Genomic DNA, 12,042 nt, shown 5'->3' with positions numbered 1-12,042 from the left:
ACCTACCCATTGAGCCTTGCGGAGCACTCACTCAGGGTTTGGAGTCGGTATCTGGATTAAAAATCCCATGCCTCGACTGGGATCCGAACCCAGTACCTACCAGCCTGTAGACCGATGGCCTAACCACTACGCCACCGAGGCCGGTAAACTGATTTATTGATTGATCAATTGATCGATTATAACAAGATTTTTAAAAACTCATCTAACGGGCAAAAGCTAGTTTAATAGGCCTACGTTTCCAAGAAACGAGTTGTTAATTAAAAACCACGGCGTCATTGAAGCTACTCATATTATTGTAAATGAGTGACTGCAAAAATAATTCCAGCCGACGTAGGGACTCGAACCCTAGACCCTCAGATTAAAAGTCTGATGCTCTACCGACTGAGCTACGAAGGCTGATAGTATTATAATTGCAAAACTGTAACTATTTCACATTCAAATGGTAAGATTAAGCAACAGAACACGTTTACTATTAATCGTTATTTATATATAATGATTCAAATATTCAAACGCATGTTACACGTAGTCTAGATCGATATAATAGACATGAGAATCTCACTTTTTCTCTTTTGACTCCAGAAAATAGCATACACATCTCAGGTTTATAATGTGTATAGTGTTTCATTTGTTTATAAAACGTAGTGCCACCCCTAGGATTTTGATCAGGGTACGGCCCTGGTCTAGTCCGTTTGCGTTAAAAGGGAATCGATGAATTGGCATGAAACATTATAGTGAATAATGATAAAATATATATAAAAAACGAAATACTACGTGTTAAAGGCATATTGTAACAGACCACTGACCTATTTAATGGTCTAACAAAGTATTACCTGAACAAAAACAATTTGATTTGTCCCTAAATGTACTTTATTCAACCATCTTCATAACCACCATACTCCATTTATTAATGACATTTTGTAAAAATAATTGAATTATGGCAATGGTCCATAATTCAAAAACTAAAATTGCCGAGAGGGATGACATGGAGTTCACTCCATCATGGTTCAGTTAAGGTGATGCGATAGCTAGATTTCGTTTCCAACGATTAATGTAATTTTTATTTATTATTCATTTTTAGAGAAATAAGGTCCTTAAATCCGTGACAGTATGCCTTTAAAGCAACGACAACTTACATAACGTTTCTTATTTAAAAAACAGAACCCCCCCCCCCCCACCCCCTACTATCACCACCACCACCACCAAAACACCAAAACAACCTTCTTTTTTTAAAATTGTAAATAATAACATAGGTTTCTTAAATTTCCACCAAAATGCATAGAGTGCAATAGCCATTGTCTAAACATCAGCCACATATCAAAACATGCTGTCTGTTTTCTTTTCAGTGCATACATTCGAATTCTTTAATTAAATAAATTGTAGCTTCCATGCATATTTCCCAATGTTTGGAAATCCGTAAAGAATTAACCTATGTACACAAGGATTATCGAGCAGCTAAAAAGACAGAGGTTTTAAATGTTTTAATGACGGCGACGATAAAATACGGAAGAACGCGCGCAGTGCGTGGAACGTACTGACACGCGCTGCGCAGACAGGTGATGCAGTTTAGTCAGATACACATTTATTAGACCAATTTACACATTTCACCGTTATAGCTAAGAATGCGTCCACTTCAATTGTGTTGTGATCCGTCTTGTCAGTAGGGCCTCCGCGAATCCAAAAGATTGGACTCAAGTACTCGAGAGTCAAACCTGACCCGGATCCGAGTATCCGACATTTATACTAGATGATAATTAATGAGACTAGGGAATAAAGTAAAACAGCATTATGCATCTTAATTCCAGCACTGAACAATAATGCCAAATCATGGCATTGTATTGCATTCCACACATTCAACTTTTGTTTTCCCTTCATGTCTAGACTATGGCAAAGTGACGTAAAAATATATTTAAAGAGACATTCCTGAGTTTGCTGGAATTTTTAAGATGTTATCGACTAACAGAGACTTTTTGATGACTGTAATTACACACCAAATATATTTTTCTGCATACAGTATTAGTGGCTGTATATTAAACGTGTTTCCGATCGTTCTAATATTTGTACTAGGTTAAATTTCATTTTATTTCCTAAAATAGGCCTATATTTTTTTCGTACGTATGAAATTATTTAAAGACGAAATCCAGCTTGGGCTTCTTACAAATATTAAGACGACCAGACACACATTGAATATACAGACACTGATATTCTAAACAAGAAAATATATTTAATATGTAAGTTTAATCGTAAACATATTGTATTAGTTGGAAACATCTTACAATGCAACAAACTCGGGAATGTCCCTTTAAATGAGAATGCTCTTCCTTGCACCGATACTCGAGTCTTGAACGGACTTTCGAGTCTTGCTAGACTCGGCCTGTGCCCGAGTACTCGAGTACTCGTGGAGACCTAAAGTGAATATTTCTCTCTGTAAAGCTTTATTTCATTATATATATATTTATATATATATATATATATGTATATATAATGTTGTTTTTATTATTATTATTAATGATTTTATATCTATATCTATTTCTATGTGATATGGCTTTTATGGCTAGGGAATCCCGGTACAAACGTCAATCTAGATAGTGAGTTTTAATGACCAATTGAGAAGGTGTAAAGCCATAAAAGCGACTTCTACACAGTAAGTGAAAAGTTACGTGACGAGGTTTAAAGGCTACCGCAAACATTTGCAACTTTGTCGCAGGCAACTGAAATTGCATGATTGCAAGCAACTTTTTTCTCGCTGCACTGATCTGCACACACATGCGACAACCAGCAATTTTAGTCTAGCAATGATGACGTGACAGACAAAATGGCGGGTTTTTTTCCCGTTTTTGTTTGGACGGTGGTCATCGAGACATGTTCTACACCATATTTTTTATGACATAGAAGAGTGAATTTACGTAAAGTAGCACTGTAGTCGTCCCGCATAGGATATAACAACACAATTTGTGTATAAAACTTATATAAACATACCTGGTAATCCAAGCGCAGATTTCATCTCTGCAAGACACATCTCCCTTTTAGCCCTGTTGCTGTATTCAGGGGATGATGTGTCAAAACGACTTGGCATTGTCTACCATATCACCATTAGGCCTAATACATCCTCCTTTTCTGAATACCACATGCTGCTGGAGGCTGCCATTTTGAGTCATGTGATCACTATCTATCCGTTCATTGGCAGTTTAAATTATTGCGTCAACGTTTTGTAGCACTGAAGAAAGGAAGGAGATGATTTATTTAACGACGCACTCAACACATTTTATTTACGGTTATATGGCGTCGGACATATGGTTAAGGACCACACAGATATTGAGGAAGGAAACCCGCTGTCTCCACTTCATGGGCTACTCTTTTCGATCAGCAGCAAGGGATCTTTTATATGCACCATCCCATAGACAGGATTACACTTACCACGGCCTTTGATGTACCAGTCGTGGTGCACTGGCTGGAGTGAGAAATAGCCCAATGGGCCCACCGACGGGGATCGATCCCAAACCGACCGCGCACCAAGTGAGCACTTTACCACTGGGCTACGTCTCGCTCCTTGTTGCATTGAAGGCGCACACGTTTGCGACAGCGTGCAATTAGATGCCATTGCATGCAATAAAATCAAACATGTTTGATCAGAGCAATTTTAGTTGCATGTAACAAAAATTGCATCGCAGGCTAGCGGACACGATGCAACGACATACGATTTTTGTTGCATGCAACAAAAACTGCACCTTGTTGCAAAGGACTGCGGTGGCCTTAAGGCAATTATAGATTCTTCTAGTGTTAGGCGAAAACACGAGTCTAGTGAGCGACCGCGATAGCTCGCCCTCCTGAACACGCCCCAGGACAACTTATTGCTTAAATGGATCCAAGTACAAAATTAATTGAAAATTAATGAATGTTTTAAATTATATTATATTACATTACATTACATTACATTACATTACATTACATTATATTATATTAAACTATAAAGAGATCGAATCTGTGAACACAATATTTACTTGTTGCGAAATATCTTGTTACTGTTTGACGCAAATACGGTTTTACGTGATTAGTAACATTAAGCAAGATGAACATTTCATAGTCAGTTAAATCCTCGAATGCGACGCATTTAATCACTTTTTGCTGTTAGTAAGCGGCTGAGCGACGGCAGCACGTTCGGTTGTAGAAATGCCCGCCAGTACCAGCCGACAGCCATACATCATAATGTAGCTGTTTGGATTAGTATGTCCTGATAGGTCATTTGCATAAACTCGCTTAGACTACGCTATAAAACACCAAACGTCACGCTGACGAACAGAAGATACCTGCGACTATTGGGACAGATTCATGTTTTATTTTGTAAGCCTTGTATCAAAGCAGGACATTTAATTTTAAATTTATTACGCAACGCGGGTAGTCCACGGTCTAGTTGACTTTTTATGTACCTTTCGCCTCCGTATCTGATTGACTTGTTTGCTTTCGTTTCAGTATTTAAGCATATTATATTCTAATTAATTAAACCAATCCACAGACAAAGATTACTTTTAACGCAGATTAGTGTTTAGTTTCCGTTAAAAGATGAACTACAGAATAATGGTTCGACTGATTTTCACGGCTTGCGTTGCATGCACGTGGATTTCAATGACGTCTGCTGCCCGACCGACCCTGAGCAGTGTGTTATCGGACCTGGCGGCAGGGGGAAGTCGAATCTGTCCCTACTGCAGCTTGTGTTCCTACATCAGCATCTGCAACGGCTACTGTCTTCAGCAGCCGACGATGTCGTGCTTCCTGTGCCAGTTCAAAGGTCATTGCAATACCACGTGCACGAGCACGTGCAAGCGTCGAACCCATGCAGCAGCGGGAAAGAGACTTGTGAAGTGACCGGCAGCGGGAAGTATCGTTGTACTTGCAAGACGCTTGCATGTTTGAATCAGGTTCGTAATCTATCTAGGGCCCAGGGCCCCGTTCCACGAAGCGATCTTAGCCCAAAGATTACTGTAAGCGCATAGCTACCCAATACACGTAAGTTGATCTTAGGACTAAGAACGCTTCGTGGAACGGGGCCCTGTTCCACAAAGCGATCTTAGCACTAAGATCACCTTAAGTGCATAACTATCTTATGCAATTAAGGTGAATTTAGCGCTAAGATCGTTTCGTGGAATGGTGTCCTGTTCCCGTGTCTATAAAACGTTTAAAAATTAAGACGCATGGATTTAATGAAGTATATTTCCTTTAAAAATTATCTTGTAGTTAAGAGTATAGCTAAAATGTATGTTTGTTTTGCTTAACGACACCACTAGAATATATTGATTTATCTATCTGGTCCCGTGCTTATTATAAAACTTTTAAAAGTTAAGACTCCTGGATTGAATGGTGTATTTTCCCCATTTAAAATAACGTGTATAGAATTCTGCTAAAGTATTGAGTCAGGATTTTTCGAAGATTTATAAGCAATGGCTTTGCATGGTTTCCTTGATATAGCTCAGTCGTCCACTAGAGATCATGCCACTTTAAAATAAGCCACTGAGTCATTGAAAAGTGTGCCCCTTTTCGTTTCATTATTTTGTTCGAATTATAACTGATTTGACTTTTAGGATATACAGTGTTGAAAGTGGGTCTAAACCCCATAATTATGATGTACAAACAGGGTTGATTCTTGCGTCTAGAACTGAATGCCATACAATGTAGTATGTTGTCCGTCTACAGAGGCTTAACGAGAGTTGTTGGCCTTTTTTGGACCCCATCGAAGTAAAGCTACGTAACCGGCCTCGGTGGCGTCGTGGTTGAGCCATCGAACATAAGGCTGGTAAGTACAGGGTTCGCAACCCGGTACCGGCTCCCACCCAGAGCGAGTTTTAACGACTCAATGGATAGGTGTAAGGCCACTACACCCTCTTCTCTCTCACTAACCACTAAAAACTAACAACTAACCCACTGTTCTGGACAGACAGCCCAGATAGCTGAAGCGTGTGCCCAGAACAGCGTGCTTGAACCTTAATTGGATATAAGCACGAAAATAAGTTAAAATGAAAAGTTATGTTCACATATACACGAATACGGATCCGATCATGCGGCAAATGAATAAGGAACTGGGATCGTACAATCGGACGTAGTGCTCACATGTGTACGATTATAAATGCAATTCGTGTACGACAATAGGTGTCCTAAATGAAGACAACACTAAAGCACATTGATTTATTAATCATCGGCTATTGCATGTCAAACATTTGGTAATTTCTGACTCGTAGTTTTAACATAGCTGTCGTGGTACTCTGTTTAGAACGGGGAAAAGCAGAATCAGAGAATGGCTCCACTGTGGTGGTTCGATCCTACGACGAATGCACCTCAGTTCTAAATATATAAATGAAACAAAACGTTTCCCTTAATTAGTATATATCGTATGGTCATTTTTTTGTATAGGCTGTATGTAATCAGATTGCGAAGAAGGAAGGAAATGTTTTATTTAACGACGCACTCAACACATTTTATTTACGGTTATATGGCGTCGGATCAGATTGCGATGTCTAGTTTTTGTTTTGACTAGCAAACAAGCTGTCTGACTGTCAAACACCTAAGAAACATGCTTCTTTTTTTCCCTTTGTTTGTTTGTTTCCTTCCTTCTTTTCTTCAATAATATTCACTTTTGTCATATTTAAATTGTATAAATATATTACTGCCATATGTATGTATAATGGAGAAAGCCTATTAAGTTGTAAAATTTGTGCCTAATCCATTAGTTTTTCAAGATAATAAACTATGTTTCAAGCAATAAACAGGTCTTTCCAAACGAAAGTTGGAGCATAGCCCAGTGGTCAAGTGCTCGCTTAATGCGCAGTGACGGTCGGCCTGGGATCGATCCCCGTCGGTGGGTCCATTTGGGCTATTTCTCGTTTCAGCCAGTGCACCACGACTAGTATAACAAAGGTGGCGGTATTTGCTATCTTGTCTGTTCGATGGTGCATATAAAAGATCCCTTGCTATCAACTGAAAATGTAGGGGTTTTCTCTAGGAAGTACCAAATGTTTGACATCCAGTAACCGATGGTCAGTATGCTCTAGTGGTGTTGTTAAACAAAACAAACTAACTTTTTTCATGGGAAGCTATTTTTGTCAACTTCTGGCGTGCGTTTTGAGGTGGGGATACGATTTACATCACTATACGGAGCGATCGATAATATGAGCTGCGTTCAGCCAGACCGAGCGGGAAAATGTCTGCTAGACTGGTTTATGCGCTTCACAATAAACCAAATGGTCACGTTGGGAACCAGTCAAAAAGTTCACGAACGTTAGCGAAACGTTTGCTGGCTAAACTTGGGGCTGGTGTCCGTATCCAGATGTCGTGTACGTTTCCGTACCCAGACATATGTAAACACCTACACTGAAAACAATAGTTGGCGATTTTTGCCATATCCGTATCCGTATCCGTGTCCGTGTATATGTGAACACAGCTTTAAGAGGGCTACTCTTTTCTTCTAAGGGAGAAATGTAAACACTATTTAGGGTTTTTGTTCTACTTTAATTGCCAATAGTTGTGAGATACCGCCTTATCCTGTTTATATTCAAAGATAATCTAGCGCAATTAATGTTTAAAAATGTTTTGAAAACGGTCTGCAGGTATTCAATATTCATGATTAAAATACACAAACCTTACGAAATCTAATACAACAGACCATTAGTTGGATCTTTTTGGGGCGTAGGCGTACGGGCTTGAACCATTTAAAAAATATATATACATGTATATATTTATTTATTTTTTAATTATTTTGTTGTTTTTTGAAGGGGCGGAGGTTAGAGCTGGCTAACTTTTGCTCGAATTAAACGAAAATTCCCGAATCATATGTATATAAGCATTACTACCAAACAGCTATATAGTGTGAGCTATATTGTGAGTACAGTGATGGAAATACATGGTGAAAAGGTTTCAGGTCAGAGTATTTGCTTCGACACTGACACCCCTCCTCCCTTCCCGTCTCGAACGCTCATGTTCACCCTTGACATTAAACTTACTTGTTAGTGACTAGTATACATTTCAAAGATTAAACCCGACGGTCTTATCCGAAACCGGATGACTCTATGTTGAAGTGTCCGGTTTTTACTTATATGGGGTGCGAGACGTAGCCCAGTGGTAAAGCTCGCTTGATGTGCGGTCGGTTTGGGATCGATCCCTGCCAGTGGACCCATTGAGCTATTTCTCGCTCCAGCATGGTACATCATAGGTCGTGCTATCCTATGGGATGATGCATATAAAAGATCTCTTGCTGCTAATCGAAAACAGTAGCCCATGAAGTGGCGACAGCGGATTTCCTCCCTCAATATCTGTGTGGTCCTTAACCATATGTCCGACGCCATATAACCGTAATAAAAAAAGTTGAGTGCGTCGTTAAATAAACCATTTCTTTCTTTCTTTCTCTTTTTATTTCTTTCTACTTATATGGGTTTTTTTTTAAAAGACACAATTCATATATAGACTGCCAAAATGGGCCTAAATTGTTAACGATATTGATCATTTCAATAGGCCCAAAACGTGATCGGCTTCAAACTGAATAACTTAAAATAAATTAAGAGCGGGACATAGCCCAGAGATAAATTATAAACTTACAGATGCAGTAGTAAATAAATTACTGTATGTTGTTACAAACAAGGATGTAAAAAATAATTAATTATACTTTTTAAAAAAGCAAACCAAAAAACCCGCCCCCCCCCCCCCGATAAAACGCATAAATTATTTTATTACAAACAAGGATACATGTACAAAAATTATAATTAATTATACTTAAAAAAAAAAAAAAACCTAAATAAAAACAAAACACCCCCCCCACACACACACACACCTCCCCTCTGATAAAACGTATAAATTATGTCGTTACAAACAAGGATGCAAAAAATTATTAATTATAGTTTGTTTTTTTAAGTTTTAAATAAAAAACAAACAAAACAAACAAAACAAAACCGGATTCCCCCCCCCACCCCACCCCCCAATAAAACGCATGTATTATGTTGTTACGAACAAGGAAGTAAAAAATAATTAATTATACTTTAAAAAAAAAAAAAAAACCCGAAAAAAAAAAAAAAAAAAAAAAAAAAAACCCGGAAAAAACAGATTAAAAAGTTTGTTTGTTTTATTTAACGACGCCACTAGAGCACATTGATTTTTTTTATCTTATCACCGGCGATTGGACGTCAAACATATGGTCATTCTGACACTGTTTTTTTTTAGAGGAAACCCGCTGTCACCACATATGCTACTCTTTTACGACAGGCAGCAAGGGATCTTTTATTTGCGCTTCCCACAGGCAGGATAGCACAAACCATGACCTTTGTTGAACCAGTTATGGATCACTGGTCGGTGCAAGTGGTTTACACCTACCCATTGAGCCTTGTGAAGCACTCACTCAGGGTTTAGAGTCGGTATCTGGATTAAAAATCCCATGCCTCGACTGGGATCCGAACCCAGTACCTACCAGCCTGTACAGCGACGGCCTAACGACGACGCCACCGAGTCCGGTCCACAGATTAAAGACATACATTAATATAATGTCACTCGACAAACAGGATTTGCATTAATATTTATTTTCCACGAACAGCTGGTAATTAACTCACACTTCTCCAACGTCACATATAGTCAACATGTGTTGGGTGCCATCGGCCACGCTGGTGTAGTGGCTAGGTCTGGGAGGTAGTGGGTTCGCCTACCGGTAAAGGCTCCCTACCCAGAGCGAGTTTTAACGACTCACTGGGTACGTGTAAGGCCACCACATAGGCTTCTATCTCGTTAACCACTAAACCCACTGTCCTGGACAGACAATCCAGATAGCTGAAGTGTGTTGCCCAGTACAGCGTGCTTGAACCTTACTTGGATATAAGCACGAAATAACTACAAATGAATGAATAAGTTGAGTGCCCTTCTCGCACACGGATTTAGCTCAGTCGGTTGAGTGTTGGTTTGAGATGCTTACATCGCAGGATCGAACCACCTTGGTTGATCCATTCAGCTGATTCGGGTTTTTTTCTAGTTCCAACCAGTGCACCACAACTGGTCAAAGGCCGTGGTATGTGCTTTCCTGTCTGTCGGAAATTGCAAATAAAAGATCCCTTGCTGCATTAGGAAGAAATGTAGCGGGTTTTCTTTGATGACTATGTGTCAGAATTACCAAATGTTTGACATCCAATAGCCGATGATTAATTAATCAATGTGCACTAGTGGTGTTGTTAAACAAAGCAAACGTTAACTTTTCTCGCACACTTCTGAGCCTCGATCGGACTGCTTGTGCTCCCTTGTACCTGCCAGTGTGTGCGATCCCGCCGTGTCCCTCCCCACATACCTTTTCTGTCTTGGACGAAGGAGCTGGCAGTGATCAGAACCTGGGCCCATGACAGGCGTGCGCTATAACAAGCCTGTTCTGAACGTGCGCGGTAAAGCACTTGACCATTGATCAAATTGTGTCATATGCGTCGTTAACTTATGCTAGACTCAGACTGTCATCTGCCACGACGAAGTTGGCCAACTCGACGGTTGCGTTGTAATTTCCCCCAACTCCCGACTTACGACAGGTGCGCTCAGATCAACAACTAAAGGGTTATATGTCGAGAACCGAGTTGTAAGAGCGCTCAGACTCGCAATTTGACAGTCGTACAAGTCGTGACAGCAGTAATTTGACCAACTTTGCGCTGACAGTTGGTAGTCTGAACCTAGCTTAACACACTTCTTTCTTTCTGGATACACAAACCAGGTTGCTGAAGGGTGAGCCCATAACAGTGTGAATGAGTCTTATCTGGACATAAGTACAACGTTAAACTAAACGAATGAAGACATATACAGGTGTGTTTTATGGTCGGTTGAATATTACTACATTACGTTTTGTCCCATAAAAACGAACTGTTTCTATTCATTATACTTTTTCTGTACAGTAAAAAAAAAAGAACAGTTCATGAACTACACGATTAACTCGTGACGATTTAAGTCGTTTGATAAATGACGTGTCACTTTGCCGAATCCTGTTCGCTTTACAAACAGGACTACGTCAGTGTCCCTCGAGTCATAATAAAAACATACGAGTAGGTTTGGTTTTTCCCAGATGGTGAGATGATTGTATAACATTAATATACCTAGCTTCACCGCTGAGTATATGCGACTGGAATGAATGAATGAATGAATGTTTAACGACACCCCAGCACGAAAAATACATCGGCTATTGGGTGTCAAACTATGGTAATGCAAACAAAGTGATGATCAACATCAATATAAAAATTCAAGACTCAAACAAATCCGCCTCTGAATTTGTTTATGCGTATTTGGGCTTTTTGTTTTGTTTTATTGATTGTTATTTTATCTGGTGGATTAGATTATGTCTTTTCTTCTGTACTTAAATGGTTTATATATAAAAATATTTTGAGAGTAGTGGGAATTCAAAACAAATTGTATTCCATATGTGATTAATTCTACAACATATTTTTAAAATGTCGATGCTTGTAACGATTTCATTTTAACTTCTTCAGCTCTAACTGAAACAGATAAAAGAATGTTTACAATGTCGATGTTTGTGACGATTCCATTTTAATATCTTTTCCAGGCCAGAGTTATAATACCAAGAAAATAAAATTTCAAATGTCGATGTTTGTAAAAAAAAAAAATATATTTTTTTTTTATCTTGTTTTCCAGGCAAAAGTGATAATCCAAACAGACAAATCCAAAACAGTGTGAACGACGTCATCACCGGTGAAAACTCGTCGAAATCAACTTTAAAAACACATCATAATAAATAGTAATAATCAGTTAAAGAGACAACAACACCAAAGAAAATTGGCGAACTCATATTGGCGAACATTTATATATATTCAATATTTGAATTAAACATACAAGACGCCATTGTTGTTGTATTGTGTTTATTTCGAAGCTGATGTATGCCACGTGTGTTTCACCCCCAGGGCAGCCTCAGATTGTAATGTTTCGCCCATTATACCAAGCATTTTCCTGACAGACACCTTATCTTCACTTTCTTTGAGAACGAGTGTATCATAGGCGAAATAAAACTGTCTAAATTTATATCTTCATAGTCATCATTAT

The 12,042-nt window shown here is 38.9% G+C and overlaps 1 protein-coding gene and 1 non-coding gene across 2 annotated transcripts; one reads left to right on the top strand and one right to left on the bottom strand.

The window, feature by feature from the left end:
* Nucleotides 1-323: 323 nt before the first annotated feature.
* Trnak-uuu lies at nucleotides 324-396 on the bottom strand. The gene has a single exon. It is a non-coding gene; the product is annotated as a tRNA-Lys (tRNA).
* Nucleotides 397-4,294: 3,898 nt separating this feature from the next.
* LOC121369912 lies at nucleotides 4,295-11,842 on the top strand. Its single transcript, XM_041494992.1, has 2 exons — nucleotides 4,295-4,913; nucleotides 11,638-11,842. The coding sequence occupies exons 1-2, from the start codon at nucleotides 4,605-4,607 to the stop codon at nucleotides 11,677-11,679; spliced, it is 351 nt and encodes a 116-aa protein (XP_041350926.1). The 5' UTR covers nucleotides 4,295-4,604; the 3' UTR covers nucleotides 11,680-11,842.
* The last annotated feature ends 200 nt before the right edge of the window (nucleotides 11,843-12,042 follow it).

This window comes from Gigantopelta aegis, chromosome 4, assembly GCF_016097555.1.
Source record: "Gigantopelta aegis isolate Gae_Host chromosome 4, Gae_host_genome, whole genome shotgun sequence".
Classification (NCBI taxonomy): Eukaryota; Metazoa; Mollusca; class Gastropoda; order Neomphalida; family Peltospiridae; genus Gigantopelta; species Gigantopelta aegis.
This window is presented reverse-complemented; position numbering and strand designations above follow the sequence as displayed.